General features: G+C 34.7%; 1 protein-coding gene across 3 annotated transcripts; it reads left to right on the top strand.

Moving 5' to 3' along the window:
- Nucleotides 1-1,005: 1,005 nt before the first annotated feature.
- On the top strand, nucleotides 1,006-17,264 carry LOC127178516 (lipid scramblase CLPTM1L). Of its 3 annotated transcripts, XM_051131432.1 has the most exons (17): nucleotides 1,006-1,529; nucleotides 1,620-1,714; nucleotides 2,724-2,889; nucleotides 7,532-7,653; nucleotides 7,747-7,834; nucleotides 7,934-8,051; nucleotides 8,155-8,249; nucleotides 8,349-8,433; nucleotides 8,539-8,642; nucleotides 8,756-8,800; nucleotides 8,879-8,929; nucleotides 9,084-9,166; nucleotides 10,420-10,454; nucleotides 10,587-10,642; nucleotides 10,735-10,779; nucleotides 14,661-14,776; nucleotides 16,438-17,264. In XM_051131432.1, the coding sequence occupies exons 1-17, from the start codon at nucleotides 1,329-1,331 to the stop codon at nucleotides 16,520-16,522; spliced, it is 1,590 nt and encodes a 529-aa protein (XP_050987389.1). In that variant the 5' UTR covers nucleotides 1,006-1,328; the 3' UTR covers nucleotides 16,523-17,264. The 3 variants fall into 3 exon arrangements, with proteins under 3 accessions (XP_050987389.1, XP_050987388.1, XP_050987390.1); XM_051131431.1 differs by having other exon boundaries at nucleotides 8,756-8,929; XM_051131433.1 differs by lacking the exons at nucleotides 1,006-1,529; nucleotides 1,620-1,714; nucleotides 2,724-2,889 and adding an exon at nucleotides 6,260-6,368 and having other exon boundaries at nucleotides 8,756-8,929.
- The last annotated feature ends 452 nt before the right edge of the window (nucleotides 17,265-17,716 follow it).

Here is a 17,716-nt window from a genome sequence, read left to right as displayed (position 1 = left end):
AGTCAAAAGTTTTTGAACAGTAAAGTTTTTAATGTTTTTTAAAGAATTCTCTTCTGCTCACCAAGCCTGAATTTATTTGATCCAAAATACAAAATATGAAATATTTTTTTTACTGTTTAAAATTTTAAACTTTCTATTTGAATATATTTTAAAATGTAATTTATTCCTGTGATCAAAGCTAAATTTCCAGCATCATTATTCCAGTCTTCAATGTCACATGATCCTTTAGAAATTATTATAATATGCTGATCTGATGTCCAAGAAACATTTATTACTATTATTATTATTATTTATTATAATTTCTTTCAGGATTCTGTAATGAATAGAAAGACCCAAAGATCAGTATTTATCTGAAAAAAAAAAAAAAAAAAAAGCTTTTGTAACATGATACACTATACTATTCAAAAGCTTGGAGTCAGTATACACACACACACACACACACACATATATATATATATATATATATATATATCATTTATATATATAATTTTAATTAATAATTTAGCAAGGATGCTTTAAATTGATCAAAAGTAATGATAAAGACATTTATAATGTTGCAAAAGACTTCTATTTCAGACAAATGCTGTTTTTCTGAACTTTCTATTCATCAAAGAAACCTGAAAAAAAAAAAACTCAGCTGTTTTCATCATAATACTACTGTTTTTTCAGCTTTGAAATATATTAAAATAGAAAACATTTATCAATTAACAATATTTATTGCTTAACAATAAATATACAGTTACTGGTGTATTTTGCTTGTGCATTTACTGATATTTGCCATTTATGTATTTCTTTTGGGGAGGAACAAAAAAGAGGCATCATTTGTCTTGTCAAAAAAGAAACAAGAAGACAGAAAAATAAAACAACAACAACAACAACAAAAGTTTTTTCCATTACCACTGGAGATCATAGCGATGCTGTAAATGCAAAACCACAAGCGCAGATTGTGATTGCGGCCGCACGGTGGCGCTCTCCGCCTACATCCCACTCAAACCTGCCCACAGATACAGTATTCTGAGATGCTGGTCATACATCAGACCGTACGGTTGCACATTCGAGAAATTAGATGTAAATTAATATCTCCGCTGCAGCCTTTGTGCTCTGAAGGTTTTAGGCCTCCTGTCATTCACTGAAACGCCAAATCGCTGCTGCACTGATGCTTTTACGGCGCCTGGAATAAAGACACTGCATCGTTTCCCATCGGCGAGCGCACAATGAATGAATGAACCAGGCAAGTGATGCTGCGCTGATTGCCAGCTAGGGGTAACGCTAAAAGCTTTTGTTCTGTATCTGTCCCCTTTACAGTACCGACTTGGCGTGGCGTTAAGATGTTCCCGTCGTGCTATTCCAAGCCCAAAAATGGGTCTCAGTTCAAGATGTCTTACACTAAAGTGATTTTTGGGGTGTTGGTGGTGTATGTCCTCCATACGTGCTGGGCCATATACGGCTTTATTCACACCAAACCCTGTGACAGCGCTAAAGGGGACACTTGCGTTACATCTTACCTCACTGTCAAGCCTCGACTTCAGGTGAGAGTTGCTCATTTCATTTATCTGTCAAATACGTTGTCAGCTTATTTCTTCATAAGGTTACAGTTATTGCATGTGATATTTCAACAGCTCAGTATCTATTCCGCTCTGGACCCCAGTGATGAAACTGGACACAACCTGCTGTTCAAAGTGGACAAATTTGACATTAACACCAAGTTTGAAAGGTAAGCTGACCTTTTGTGGTTCTCTATGAAAAGTAGGTCACTTTAGAATGATTAAAAGAAGAGTACTTATTAATACAGAACATTACTCTACTTTAAAATAACACTTAATAGTATGTTAATTGCAACTGAGTGAGTCTTAGAGTTTAAATTTTTTTTAAATATTAAATGCAATTAGATGAACTTTAAATAGCTTTTTGACTGACTTAGTTATTGGGCTTAATTACATCTTTAAGTAATTTCATAATTATTGTTATTATTATTTGTTAAGCTTCATTAACAAAGGTAATGACAAGCATTGGTAAAAATAAATACTTTAATGCAATTTCATGAATTTAAATATACAGTATTTGCACTTACACATCTGTAATGATGAAGTTACAATTTAGTACATTTAAAAACACAAATTTACATGTGCTTTAATATTTTAGTCAACACATTATAATAAGTGTACTTAAAAAATGAACATTTATTTGAAATGTAAAACCTTTGACATTATTATAGAGTGCACTTTTAAAAAGTGTACTAAAGTGTGTTAAGAAGTTACATTCAAGCTTTAATATTATTATCTGCAGGTACAGTTTTTTAAAAACTTTTAAGTTTTAAAGTACACTAGTGTATTTCAGTACAAGCATTCAGTACAAGAAAGCAAAGTTTGCCATTTAAAACAGAAAAATAAGCGGTTAAATGATTGGTAAACTGGTTTAGTTGTTCTGCTGTTGGTGAGAACATTCCTACATTTTAATAATAATTTAATGACTTTATGATTTTTTAAAGTGTTGCTTAAGGGACAACTGTGTATCAAAGTAACATGGTATTATTTACCATGTGATACCATAACTATTATCACCAGAGGGTGTTTTTAGTAAGTACACTATGGCTCAGAACTGTATAATGAAAACTTTCAAAATTGAGTTTTACTCTATGCAAATACTAAAAGTGCCTTTTTTGGTATTTTGGTTTCTCAGCATTTAACATTTAATTAATCTATTATACTGTGTTGTGATTAAAGGAAGGTGAGTGTCACAGTTCCTGAGATGACCCATAACAATGGGACGGTCCATGCTGTGGTGTTCGTGCACAAGAGTGGAGTTTTGCCTTGGAAAGACAGTAGACATGTGCGGCTTGTGGCCCGTCTCACCTCTCAGATGATTCCTCTTCAGTCTGGCAACCGTGAGGTATTGTAGCTGATTATTAATGCCAGTGCTCCTTCAGCAATCACTATATCATACTTGCATTCAGATGAGTTCAAAACACTTGAAACCAAATCTTCCTTCAAGAAATGTCAGGTCAGATGAAATCTTGTAGCAGGCTATTGGTACTCTATTACCCAAGTGATAAAGAAGTACACTTTAAAATACTTTAAAATTAATAAATTTTAGAAGAATATACTTAAGTGCAGACTGAATGTAATGTTTTCGGACACTTGACTGCTTGCTATTTGCAATTTACAAATAATGCGCTCACCCCCTTGTCATCCAAGATGTTTATGTCTTTCTTTCTTCACTCGTAAAGAAATGTTTTTTGAGGAAAACATTTCAGCATTTTTCTCCATATAATGGACTGACATGGTGCCCCGATTTTGAACTTCCAAAATGCAGTTTAAATAGGCTTCAAGCAATCCCAAATGCGGTTGTAAATAATCCCAGCCGAGAAAGAAGGGTCTTATCTAGCGTAACAGTCGGTTATTTTAATAAAAAGAATACAATTTATCTACTTTTTAATGTCAAACACTTGTCTTGTCTTACTCTGCTTGGACTGTTTTTGTTCCGGTTCATGACAGTCAGTGTATGTCGAAAAACTCCCATCTCATGTTCTCCCTCAACTTCAAAATTGCCCTATATCGCTGTTTTATCTTTTCTGTTAAGAGTGTTTGATCTTCTTTGCATGTTCATGCTGCAAAGACTGGGTCGGAACTTCTGCAGTGATGTAGGATGATTTTGAAATGATTTTTGAAGTTGAGGGAGAAAATACGATTGGAGTTTTTCGACATACATTAACTGTCTTGAGTCCGAATATATATTTTTAATGAAAATAACCGATGGTTTCGCTAGATAAGACCCTTCTTCCTTGTATGGGATCGTTTACAACCGCATTTGAGATCGTTTAAAGCCACATTTAAACTGCATTTTGGAAGTTCAAAATTGGGGCACCATACCAGTCCATTATATGGAGAAAAATGCAGAAAGGTTTTCCTCAAAAAACATAATTTCTTTACGACTGAAGAAAAAAAGACATGAACACCTTGGATGACAAGGGGGTGAGTACACCAGTGGCGGCTACTGGTCTGTCAAATAGGGGAAGCTCATTTTCGGCCTACATCATAAAATTGTCTATTCATTTATTCACAAGAATGTGCTTTATTGTCATAAGTAAGTCACAATGCAAACAATCGTAAAAAAAAAAGCTTTAGTTTTATTATGCAAAATATGATGTATTTTTTCTTTTAGTCAGATGCTACTATATAGTATAAATATTTTGCAATTTAAATAAGGTTATTTATAAATAAGGTTTTTATTTATAAAGTATTTTAATAGAAATATAAGGTTTCATTATGTTATGTTAAAAATTTTCAAGATTACTATATATATATATATATATATACATATATATATTATATTAATTTATAGTCATCCTCCATGTTAATATTTAATGTAGTAATCTATATATATATATTGATTACTACATTAAATATTAACATGAATGAATGAATGAACGATCTAAAAAAAATATTAAACTCTGTAAAAGTGAAACAAGGAATGTGGTGTATAATTGTGTGAAATGTATGATGAAAATCAAGCAATTTCGCCAAGCAAATATAAAGAAATAGGTTGCAGCAGTTTTTATTTCGACTGAACTTGAGAAATCCGCGATGGGACTGAGCGCGAATAGCTTCAGCGATTCCTTATAGTACAAAATCGCTGTCAGTCAAAAGGAGATGCAATTTTTCGACAGACCCTCCAATCATGACGCAGAAGCTCGGAGTCCAGGCCAGCCCACTCCTCATTTGCTCCTCATTCACCCCCAGAGACGCTGAGCGTCCGTGGGCGGGACATAATCGCAGCGTTTATCCAATGACCGTCTAGTTTCAAAGGACTGAAAAAAAACGTTCAAAGCAGCCGCATTGAAGTCAATGGACGCTGGGCTTCAACGGGGAAATGCACTGTGACGCTACGGGAATGTATGAGAAGAAAATCAAGTCAGCCGACCTGCTATATCTAACTGATTCTGAACGAACTCGTCTTTGAGATAAACGTTTTCTAACGCATTTTTAGTCAATAAAATGTTAATACAATAGTACATAATTTGACCATTAATTTTGTGACATTATAGGGGAAGCTGAGCTTCCCTTGCAGTCTTAAAGAAATCGCCACTGGAGTACACTATATGTGAATCTTTGTTTTGGAAGTGGACTTCTCTTTTAAATAATAAAGAATGAATCCCACACACTATCCGCACTTGCAAACGTAACAAAATATTATTAACATGCCTGATGAAGGTCATGGACTGAAACGTTGTTAGTTAATACATATTTTGTTACTTTTTAAAGTGTGGATGGTGTGCGGAATTCATTCTTTCTTTGTTTTGAAGTTGGAAGTTTTTGGTCATTTGTCCTTTGCACCTATCAGGTTTTTTTTTTACGTTTTCAAAAATCTTGGTTTTTTTTGTTATGTTGTCATGTTTTTATTGTGTTAGTTAGCTGTATTTTTGAAAAGTGTTAAAAACAGAGTTATCAGTTTTTGCAAATAAACTCTTGATTTGCAATTACAAATTCTTAAAGGGATAGTTCACCCAAAAATTAAAAGTAGCCTATTATTTTTCTCACCCTCCAGGCATCCTAGGTGTATATGACTTCCTTTTTTCAGACTAATCCAATTGGAGTTATATTAAAAATTACCCTGGCACTTCCAAGCTTTAGAATGGCATGTGCCAGAGGTGTTTCTCTTCATCAGTTTAAAACAAGTCCAATAAAATGCATCCATCCATATAAAGTGCCTCACACGGCTCCAGGAGGTGAATAAAGGCCTCCTCTAGCGGATCGATGCATTTTTGTAAGAAAGATATCCATATTTAAAACATAATAATCACTTTCATCTAGCTTGCACCAAATGGTCGTACAAGGAAAAAGCTCCAGGCAGAGGACATAGGATTGCACATGCGCCGGTGAGTCTCGCACAAACCAGTGTTTGTTTACAGGAGCAAAGGAAGCAAAGTTTCCTTACTTTAGCAAAGTAAAACCAGTCTCCTCTTGGTTTAATCCTCCGAAATATTTCTTTACAAATTCTCATTTTGTACTACTAATTCTTGACCGTTTTTTTTTGTTTGTTTGTTTTGGTCTTGCCATGACGCATTCGTGTTCATCACTTCTGACGTTCATGCACACTGCCAACACCGTCCGCCCGGAGCTGCTTCTGTGTACAACCAGTTGGCGCAAGCTAGATTAAAGTGATTCTTACATTTTAAATATGGATTTTCTTCTTACAAAAATGTACTAATTTGCTACAGGAGGCTTTTATTCACCCCCTGGAGCTGTGTGAGGCACTTTTTTTTATTATGGATGGATGCACTTTATTGGACTTGTTTTGGACTGATGAAGAGAAACACCCACCATGCCGATCTAAGGCTTGGAAGTGCCAGGATCATATTTCCTTTAAAGGTAATGCTGAATAACACAGTTAAAGTTTAAAAAAGTACTCTGCTTTAGTTTGTCAACACCAAAAAGTGTACATAATCTGACAGTATTACAAAGTTCACTTTTTAAAATTAAACATAAGTGTGCTTAGAGACATTGTCATGAAAGTGTAGTCTCTTTAACTACACTTAAAGGGTTACACCTAAAAATGAAAATTCTGTCATTAATTACTCACCTTCTTGCTGTTCCAAACCCGTAAAACCTTCGTTCATTTTCAGAACACAAATTAAGATATTTTTCATGAAATCTGAAAGCTTTCTGGTCCTCCACAGACAGTAAGGGTCCTTCCATGTTCAAGGCCTAGAAGGACATCATTAAAATAGTCCATGTGACATCAGTGGTTCAATTGTAATTTTATGAAGCTACAAGAATACTTTTTGTGTGCAAAAAAAAAAAAAGCAATAAAACTTTATTCAACAATTCTTCTCCTCTGCATCACCCTAGTGCTACTTTGGAGAGTATCAAAACACATTTGTGCGGTTTCCTCTGCATGTAAACAACGTATACGTGTGGTGCTGTTGACGTAGAATGTATGTGCCACGCTTTGAGAGCTCTCAGATTTCGTCAAAAAGATCTTAATTTGTGTTCCGAAGATGAGCAAAGGTCTTAAGGTTTACAACATCAGGGTGAATAATTAATGACAAAATTTGCATTTTTGAGTGAACTAGCCCATTAAGTGGACTTTTATTTGATTAATATTATGTTATCTGTGAGTACAGTTTCTTTTTTATATATATATATATATATATATATATATATATATATATATATATATGTGAGTATTTTTATGATTTGAAGTACACTAAATCTGCACTTTCAGTACATCAAGTGCACTTCTTTTTCACAAGGGTAGGTTTGGTTTGCACATTTTTTCCAGGAGATGTTATCCATGCTATTTTTGTATGAAACTGATGTTTTAAGTCAGCTTGGATGAGAGTATCATTGAATAAGAGTATCATCTAAAAGCTTTAAATCACTTTTTTGTACAGTACAGTAATATTACCTCACTTCATCATCACTCCATGAAAACATGCACTAAATGAATGTTATTTATTCCAAATGCATTGGAGCTAATGCGAATGCATTGTGATAGATGTGAATAAATGCGGATATTTTTATGTGTAAAGGCACCAGAAGAGCAGAAGATTGTTTCTTACTGGAGATCACGACTTACCTTGAACGTAATGAATGAGGATTTCACCTTCAACAGTGCCGCGGTGCCCAGCGACCTTCGCCGCTATATGAAAATGTGAGTTATTATGTGAAACCTATAATATGTATGTGTTTCTAATATCTTATCTAGACATCTAGCTCTTGTTTCACTTTCATTTTCCTTCGTTAGAGTTGAAGATGGAAAAAAGGAAAAAAAGAAATTTTATCTGCCACTGCTACTGGTTGATGAACTAAGAAGCAGATTAAATGACTTGATTGTATGTAAAACCTGTTAAAATGTATCAAATTACAGTTTTGAGATTTTATAAAAATGCAACTTTTTGATTTATAAATGCACTTTTGCACATTAAACACAGGAGATGAACAGCACCACAAAAGCAGTCCCTCTGACGATATCATATGACACTATTACCTTACGCAAATTCAGAATATGGATCCACATACAAGCTGTCATATACTCACTCAAACATTTTGGTAAGTAACATATGATCATAAAAATCATATACTGAACTCTATGTTTTACAATATACTGAATGTTTTATTTGGTATAATCATAAGGATGTTTTTCTACTTGCAGGATTTTCGGAGCAGAATCTCGATGAAATTAAAGCCATGTTTGTTGAGAGTGGGCTGCACATCTTGGCTTTGTCTGTTCTAGTGCCTGCATTCCATGTAAAATTACTTATTTTTATGTGCTAAATGTGTTTATATCTTATATCTTACTGATAATATATAGTTAGTTTACCATAAGTGGAATATTCTCTTTTGCAGCTATCATTTGAAATCTTTGCCTTCAAGAATGACATAAGGTTCTGGCGAGAAAAGAAGAGTTTAGCTGGCATTTCTAGAAGATCTGGTACTGAATCTTCATACGTATACCTGCTGTATGTTGGTGCCAAAAAATAATTTGCCACATTTGGGAAAAAAGTGGGTATAAAATTGTGTTTCTCTGTCTCTGCAGTTGTGTGGAGATGTTTCAGCACCATTGTAATATTCCTTCATCTACTAGAAGAACAATCCAGCTGGCTGATTTTACTTCCCACTGGGATCTCAGCTCTAATTGAGGTATAAAAATAGATTAAATGTGCTCATTTTGGTCTGCTGGCATTTATTCCTGTTAAAACCAGATGAACTGAATATGAATCTTCCTCTTCTATTATTTGTTCTTGAATTTGTAGTTATGGAAAGTCAAAAAGGTCTTAGCGCTTTCACCGAAATTTCATGTAAGTGTTTATTACTTATACTCAGTAAGCACAGTATGGTCTATGATACACGTCTTACTCTATTCTAACTTCTTGAAGGATGAAAGAATGGATGATTTTGAGCGAGCAACAGAAGACTATGATTCTAAGGTATGAGCAAGCTGTATTTCCATTGCTCATTGAACCATTTTATTTAATACAACCTGCAGAGTTCCTGTAGAATTTTTCATCTCATTATTATGTATTTTCAATTGAATCAAACAGTTCAAGTAGTTTCAGATGGACGTTTTCTTTACTTGTACAGGCCATGAAGTTTTTGTCATATCTGATGTATCCGTTGTGTATCAGTGGGGCCATATACTCATACTTATATCTCCAAAATAAAAGGTAAAATTTTGTTTTTAATTAATTTTAATCACATTAAGCATTTTTTTTTTTAAATTTTAAAATACAGTGGGTTTGGAAAGTTTGTGAACCCTTAAAGGGGTCATCCGATGCCCATTTTCCACAAGTTGATATGATTTTTTAGGGTCTTAATGAAACATCTATAGCATGCTTTGGTTAAAATTTCTCAATGGTAGTATAAATAACACATTTTTTACCTTGCCAAAATCAGCTCTGCAAAAATCATCCTATTCTGGTCGAGGTTGCTTTAAATATTAATGAGCTCCACTCGCCCCGCCCCTCTCTTCTCTCTGTGGAGTGACGAGCCTGTTTACTTTAGCTGCATTTAGCCACGTTTAGCCACTAAACTTGCTAACTAGCATTATTAAAAAAGTCAATCGCAAAGATTTCTAAAAAAAAACCTTATACTCACTTCTGCTGTAAGTGAAGCTGGATCACAAATGATATGTGCGAACATAGATGGATATATGTAACAAACGTGAGCCACTGCATCTTCAGTGGCTCAGATGTCAGGAGTAAATGATGACCACTATGTTCATTATTACACCCAGCAACACAACACCTCAATCGCTCAATGGAGATATTCTTATCTAACTTACATCCCTGCTTCGAAACAATGGAGGTCGGACATGAGGTAAGACGCTCATGTCAATCAACTATTGTGGGAGCGGCCTCTGTTGGTGTGTCACGGTGTGACAGGCATCTGAGAATGGCTCGATTTGAAAAAGGGGATAATATATTTACAGATTAATTAAAAACCACTGCATGGATTTTAATCATGATAGGGAGATTTGTACATACACTGCCAACACACATTAATGTTCAAATAGCATGTAATAGTGAACTTTGCATTCGATGACCCCTTTAAGAATCTTTTAAAATTTTGACCTACTTTGAGACTGGATAGATGAATAGAAATCCAATTAAACAAATAACTCAAAATTACATATTCTTCTTAATTATTAAGCAAAACAAACCAGCAGTGAATATTTTTGCTGTTATCTGGTGTAACGCCCTTGAGCAGTAACTGTGAATCAGTCCTGTATGTCAGCTTGGAAGAATTTTGTCACATTCCTACTTAAAACACTAATTTTAATCAGTAAGTTCTATTTTGGATTCATCTGTTCGCATAGGTCATATTTATACAAAAAGGTTTCACAAACTTTTTAGTGTCACTGTAATTTTTTATGTGAATAAATGAATTTATGTTTCATTATGCTGTCTACTTTCAATAGTTGGTACTCTTGGATAACCAATGGCCTTATTAGTGGTAAGAGGATTAATAATAAAAAAGTATTTAATAATTATTAAAAGTATGGAAGAGCTCTCAATGCACACTTTATTACTTACTGTACAAAGGAAGTGAAAATAATAATAGTTTTTCTTCTTTTTAAACATCAAGGTGTTTATGCGTTTGGATTTCTGTCAATGGTTCCTCAGTTGTTCATCAATTACAAGGTTTGATTATAGGCTGGTCATAAAACGCAGTTCAACTACAGTTGTCTTTTACTCCGAATGTTTTTAAGTGTGTATTTTGCTTTTCTCCACAGTTAAAATCAGTGGCTCATCTGCAGTGGTCCATCTTTATGTATAAGGTAAATTGCAGTTGAATGAACCTTTTGAAACAAAAGAGTTAATTTATGAAAACATATACTGAACTCACAACTTTCTCCCTAGTCATTTCACATAGAACACATTTTGGAATTCCACTGTGCTGCTTTTCCATTGTTTATTGATGTACATGAGCTTGACAGATGTCTGTAACCAGTATGCACTCACATTGCATTTTTTGCTGTTTTTTTTTTGCATTCCGCTGTCTCGCCTCTCACAAAAACGCAAAACTGCGTTCTGTGTGAAAGGCCTCTAAGCTATTAAAACTTGTTCTAGATTAATACATTAAGACATGAGCAACCGTATTAACACATGAATGACAACTATAGTGTTCAAAAACTTGCCCACACAGTCACAGTAAAACGATGAGGAAGATTATTATGATTATTATTTAAGAAGAGCTGAATTTAAAATGTGTGAATGGTCCATGCAAAATCAGACCAGTTCTCAGCTGTGTGTAGCACCTACAGCTCTGCGTATCCTTCAGAAGGATCTTAACTGGGGTGATGACCCTCTGATGATTTAGTTCATTGTCCATAAACTAAATGACAGCTTTAGAGGACAAATAACATTATAAGTGGATCTCAGGGGAAAAAATAAGATAAAATGGAATTTTAATGTATATTTGTTAATGTATCTGAACATATAACTGTTTTCCATGAGGAATACCAGTCTTTCTTTGTGCTTAATAGGTAGTCTTAATGGGTTACTCCACCACAAAATGAAAATTTTGTCATTAATCACTTACCCCCATGTCATTCCAAACCCATTAAAAAGCTTTGTTCGTCTTCGGAAAACAATTTACGATATTTTGGATGAAACCCGGGAGGCTTTTGACTGTCCCATTGACTGCCAGGTTAATACCACTGTCAAGACCCAGAAAAGTATGAAAGACATCGTCAAAATAGTCAATCTGCCATCAGTGGTTCAATCACAATTTTATGAAGTGAAGAGAATACTTTTTGTACACAATGAAAAAAAATAACGATTTTATTCAACAATTTGTATCCTCCACGTCAGCGTAGCACCATTTTGGAGAATATCCGCTGGACGCAAACTGTGTACGCCATTCTGTGTCAGCTGTACCACATACATTTTCTACGTATATTTACACTATGATTTGAATGAAACAGTGTATCCGGTAAAACAGTTTGCGTACGCATTTACTCTCCAAAATGGTGCAACGCCGACGCGGAGGAGAAGAATTGTTGAAAAATTGTTTGGTGTTTTATTTCTTTGCGTACAAACAGCCTTCTCATTGCTTCATAAAATTCAGATTGAACCACTGATGGCAGATAGACTATTTTGACGATGTCTTTCATACTTTTCTGGGTCTTGGCAGTGGTATTTATCTGGCAGTCAGTGGGACAGTCACGAGCCTCCCGGTTTTCAAAATATCTTAAATTGTGTTCCGAAGACGAACAAAGCTTTTACGAGTCTGGAACGACATGGGGATAAGTGATTAATGACAAAATGTTCATTTTGGGGTGGAATAATCCTTTAAAGCATTCATAAGCTACTTTTTTATTATTTTTTACTGTTCTCTGATGTCCACTTATAATGTCATGAAGATTTTTATATCAAAAAACATCAGAATTTAGAAGTACAAGGCTATTTTCTGTCCTGTTTTGACCCCCCTAATCAGAATGCTCCGTTTGAGTAGGCGAGGTGGATTTTTGACTCAGAGGTAAACCCCCACTGCTGTGATTGGCTAACAGTTGTGTATGTTTGACAGCCTACATCCTACATCCTTACATACTCTGATTTAGGTTAAATAAGCATAGTCACACTCACAGACGTGAGATATAGCTGTATATCGGCACCGCTGTGATTCTACGAGTGTGATATTGCGTTTATACAACAGTTCGACGGCACAAGTGTGTAAATAGATTAAATAACAACAGAGTGTCTTTAAAAGCTCACTTTTGTGCAGAACTACTTTTTTCTGCCAAGGATTCAAATCATAATTTGACGGTTGAACAGCTGAGCCCAAGCCTCGGTTACTAATTCCAAAACATTACTTTAGAACTAGTAATGAATGAACGTTGAGTTGCTTCATTGAAAGCTTATTGTATTACTGTATTAAAAGCTGTGTGTTATGTTTAGTATTAAGAGAGGGATTGACTGAGCGATCGTGATTACCTGCATCTGATACAGCATTCATTCTTCAATTTCATATCACAATAAATCAATGTCCGATAGGATTGCACTATCCTTTTATGTGTTATAGGTAATTCCTGATAATAGCGCTGCTCTATGCATTTGTTGGCTGTGTACAAGCTGGTTTTGAAAGAAAAAATAACTTCCTTGCTAAAAATGGCCTATTTTTCAATGTAAAAGTCCTTACTGCTCCTTACTCTTAAAACAGTCGTCACCATCTAATGGCGGAACAACGTAACTAAAATCAAATTTGCCGCCGCAAATTTTCAAATAAACATTATCTTTATTAATAAACCATGTATTTGAAGTCCAAACAAGTACATTCTCGCCCAAAAATCTCTTAAAACATTCTGTGATGCAAAACAGTATTATTTTTTTTAATTGTAGTAGATTTGGGCATCCGCCATGACACTCGCTGTGAGAAATAAGGCAACTTCAGGAAGCGGAGTGACACAAACGGTGAAATGGCTGTTGGAGTTTTGTTGGACTGTCAACACTTTTAACAGCCAATCAGATTCGAGAACCAGACAGAACTGTTGTATAAAAATGAATTAATACACTGTACATATCAAACGATCTGTAATAACAAACAAAGCAATAGTGACCACATAATAAATGAGCAATATCGCACGAGTAGACTTGAGATATGGCTGTGTCACAGCCATTGGCACAAGGCCGCAGGTAATCACGGCGTGCCAACAGTTCGACGGAACGGGTGTGTAAATGAACAAAATAACAACGGAGTGCATTTAAAAGCCCTCTTTTGTGCAGAACTACTTCCTTCTGCCACAGATTGGAACAATTGAGCTCAAGCCTCCGTTACTAATTTCAAAACGTCACCGTAGAACTAATAACGAAGGAATGTTGAGAGAGATGGACTGAGCGAGTGTGATTAACGTACCTCCATCTAATAGAGCATTCATTATTCATATTCACGATGAAAGTGTTATGTTTGTGGTAATGTTAATATTCTTTCATCTGTAAAGAGTGATTTTGTTGCTCAGTGCATTTGTTTGCTGCATCAAGCTGTAATTGAAGCTAATAATAACTACCGCTTAAAACCTTTGTAGTATAAAAGTCTTTACAAAGGCCCTTCTTTACTGCTGACTCACTCATAAAACAGTCTTTTGTCACCATATAAAGGCAAGTAATGTAACTAAAATCACCATCACACGCAGTTTCTCAATCTAAACGGTATAATTACTTATATTATTTATATAAAATATTGTTTATATAAAATATTATTTATTGAATAATATTTAATAAACAACAACAAAAACTCTTTCCTAATGTTAGGATCAGACGGAAGGCAAAGCAAAGACACCACTTGGCACTGCATGGCATCTTGTTGTCTTTGGAGCCATCTTTATCGTTTGGTTTCTTTGCCTCTTTTGTTACTGACACTACACACAGACAGTGACGTAGAAGCAAAAATTGATCTTCTTTTATGGAGGCGGCATTTAGCCACACTATTATGTCATAAAGTGACACATTCCACAACCTGTCATTCTGGCAGATTGGCTTCAGTGTACGCTGTTATTAGACTAAAGAGAAAGTTTTGAGTTCTGAAATGTACAGGATGTTTTTTATAGTAGTGACCTCAAATGTCAAAAGATCAAAGGGATTTTGATTTCTCAGTTCATGACCCCTTTAAGATTTCTGTGCAAACATACCGTTTCCAAAATGTTTGTTTTTTGCTTCTCAGGGCTTGAACACATTCATCAGCGATGTGTTCAGTGGAATAATAACCACCCCTGGACCCCATCAGTTGGCGTGCTTCAGAGATGATGTGGTCTTCCTCATCTACCTCTATCAGCGCAGGTAGGGAAACATACAGTTGATGCATGTGGCATTGGATGAAGGAGTGGACAAGTCTATGCTCTTTCTAGTAATTGCTGTTCTTCTAAACTTCTAAATATGGTTTCAAGGTTTTTTGTACTGTACTCTAAACCTACCCTATGCACAAAATGTTCTGCATTTTTAGATTTTCAAACAACGACAGTAACAACAGTGTTTAGTGTGTTTTTAAGCCATTTGGTTTACAGGTACACAGGATGTGGCCATTCTACAAAACTGATTCAAAGTCTTAAAAAAAAAAACATTTTTCTTCAATATAAATTCTTATAATATCCAAGATACATCTTTCTAGTAATTGAGCAGTTAATTTTGATATTGCATTTACAGAAAGTTTTGGATTATTTTTCCATCTCCCCAAATTTGTCACTATCGAAACACATTAATATGTCATTTAATAAGAAAGGTTACATTGTCCTTTTATGGTTTTGCTTACATCTTCCTAAATATATTTTTTCTGTTTTATTAAAAAGTTTTCAGAGGTAAATCAAAAACAATTACGATTTTAACAATATTTTAAGTGTGATTTATGTACTTTGAATCTTTGTAAAAGGCAAAAAGTTGATCAAACTTAAGAATTCATTAGTTTGAATATATATACTGAACCAAACACTATCATAACATCTTAGTTGATCATTTAATATACTTTATTTTTGACAAAGCATCCCCTGCTTCGGTAGTGACAGCACATTTTCGGTAGTGACAGTAATGTTTTGGTAGCGACCACATCACATTACAGAATTTTAATCCACATACTAAAACGCTACTAAATCCTACTAAAATATAAAAGAAATTGCATAACTGTACTAAAAATTGTGTTTATTTTCCCTAAATAAAGGCATATGTGTTCCCTTTTGTCAATAAGGAACCAATGTTTTGGTCATGACTGCTTCGGTAGTGACAATTTTATATACTTTTAAAGCCAACTCAAAGATGCTAATCAGCACATGGTTAGCCAGCAGAGTTTTGAACAGTGGTACACATATAAAAACTATATGTTATGGCATATCTCCCAAAAAAGTGTGCTTAATTATAGAAAAATGGTGTTAGGTAGTGACATTCAGTGGCATTTTTCATACTTTTGAACACATTTACCTCAAAATTATATGCTATGAGAGAGAGAGTGACACATAAATATTTCCTGATCTTAAATGTAGGGGTGTAGTTAAAATCAGTCTCAGTCAGTGGACTAAAACATACACTGTGTACGGGACTTTTTTCATAATTTACTATTTTTTTTTATTTTTTATGAATGAAATGCAAAAACTGTTTCAATATCATTTTCATAAGTTGAAATTTAAGGGTTAGGGTTCGGGATAGCCACCTCCCAATTGCAAGTACCCACTAAATTATGATTTTGTATATATTGAGCTTACTTATATTTTAAATATTATTGTGGGTTTCAATAGATAATACAAAAAGAATTGCTTTTTAAATGTGTTTTTTGGTTGTGGGACAGCAGTTTGCACCAGTTCTGTAAAATGAACCATATACTTCAACACACACATATATTATAGAAATGTATACAAAATATACACAAACAAACAAAGTAGCTTCCCATTCTTTATTTAGAGTACAATAATTAGTTAATAGAATGTCTGCAAATGTTGTCCATTCTCTGTCTTCAGGATTTACCCGATGAGCAAGTCCAGGTCACGTGACTACGGTGCGTCACACAGGAAGAAACCCAAGGGAAAGCCACATGAAGACTAAGCAAATACAGCGACCTCTGACAGCTTGTGCTCTCCATGCATGCAATACAGGAGAAATGCTACGAAAACTGAAAAAGGGCATTACAGTTGCTGAAAGTTCTCTTTGTGTATCCTTGTAATGAGCCTGCCTCCTGCTGTCTGCTGATGCGAAATCCGACAGAGCTACACCTACAGTGCACTCATTTCTACTTGAACAAGCCAGACCTGAAGACAATAGCAGTGCACACCTGCTTTAGACTAAATCCGTGTGTAATATTTACTCAGGCCAATCAAACCAACAATTGAAAATGATGTAAGCTCTAAAGGAAACTACAGCAACACCCACCTGTGCTTTTATAACCTTTGAACGAATGACGGCAATGGCAAAACCTGTGATTACCGCATCTGCACTACTGTTTCCAAACATCCAAAATAACGCCCACTAGTTGTTTTGAATAGAAAAGAACGTTCCACGGATTTTGAAGCTGCTTTGCATTTATCTTAGTTTCGCATTTGAAACACAACACAGATATTTTTTTACATGTACACCTCTGCTGTGGATACAACAGGAAATGGAACTGAAGTTACTAACTTTAAGTTGCTGAAATAGCAAGCTTCAGTACAGTATTTATTCAGAATGTTTTAAGAGTATTACTTGGTCTTGTTTATTATGAAAGTATAGTTTTCAATGAAAGAAGTGTCTGTTTGACTATAAGTTTCATTTGTCTTCTAAAACATGTTTTAATTAAAGTTTGACAATAGAATTATTGTCTTTTGGCTTTTTCATCTTCTTGCCATTAACCCTTAAATGCATACATCATATACTCTCCTTCGTTTGACATCAACTTTCTTAGTGTTCCTCAATTTATTCATTATAAACAATATATCAAGAAAAAAAAAAAAATATATATATATATATATATATATACACTGCCCTACAAAGGCAAAAGACCTTAACTCACTATAGTGTGAAAATGAGAAAAATGACTATAGGTAGGACACTGGAAATTTGGCAATTAGATGTTTTAGCAATGAAAATTATCTACATTAAAAAATTGTAGGCTCAAACTTGATTTTTACCGCTATTTCGAAGTCGGCCACCCGCTTCGGATGTTATCACTCGATTGAATGGGCGTTATCAGTGATTATCAGCTCATTGATATGGGCCAGAAGGGGCCTGCTGCGCCTACTGGTAGGCTTAGAAGGCTGTTATCGT

The sequence above is a fragment of the Labeo rohita genome, chromosome 16, assembly GCF_022985175.1.
Source record: "Labeo rohita strain BAU-BD-2019 chromosome 16, IGBB_LRoh.1.0, whole genome shotgun sequence".
NCBI lineage: Eukaryota > Metazoa > Chordata > Actinopteri > Cypriniformes > Cyprinidae > Labeo > Labeo rohita.
Note: the sequence above shows the minus strand (reverse complement) of the source record. Positions and strands in the feature narration are given on the sequence as shown.

Bases quoted from the DNA above. Each gene is read 5' to 3' on its own strand.
- LOC127178516 (XM_051131431.1), top strand. From the start codon at position 1,329: ATGTTCCCGTCGTGCTATTCCAAGCCCAAAAATGGGTCTCAGTTCAAG. The intron at 1,715-2,723 runs GTAAGCTGACCT...TTGTGATTAAAG, and splicing joins ATTAACACCAAGTTTGAAAG to GAAGGTGAGTGTCACAGTTC. The intron at 8,052-8,154 runs GTAAGTAACATA...TTCTACTTGCAG, and splicing joins ATACTCACTCAAACATTTTG to GATTTTCGGAGCAGAATCTC.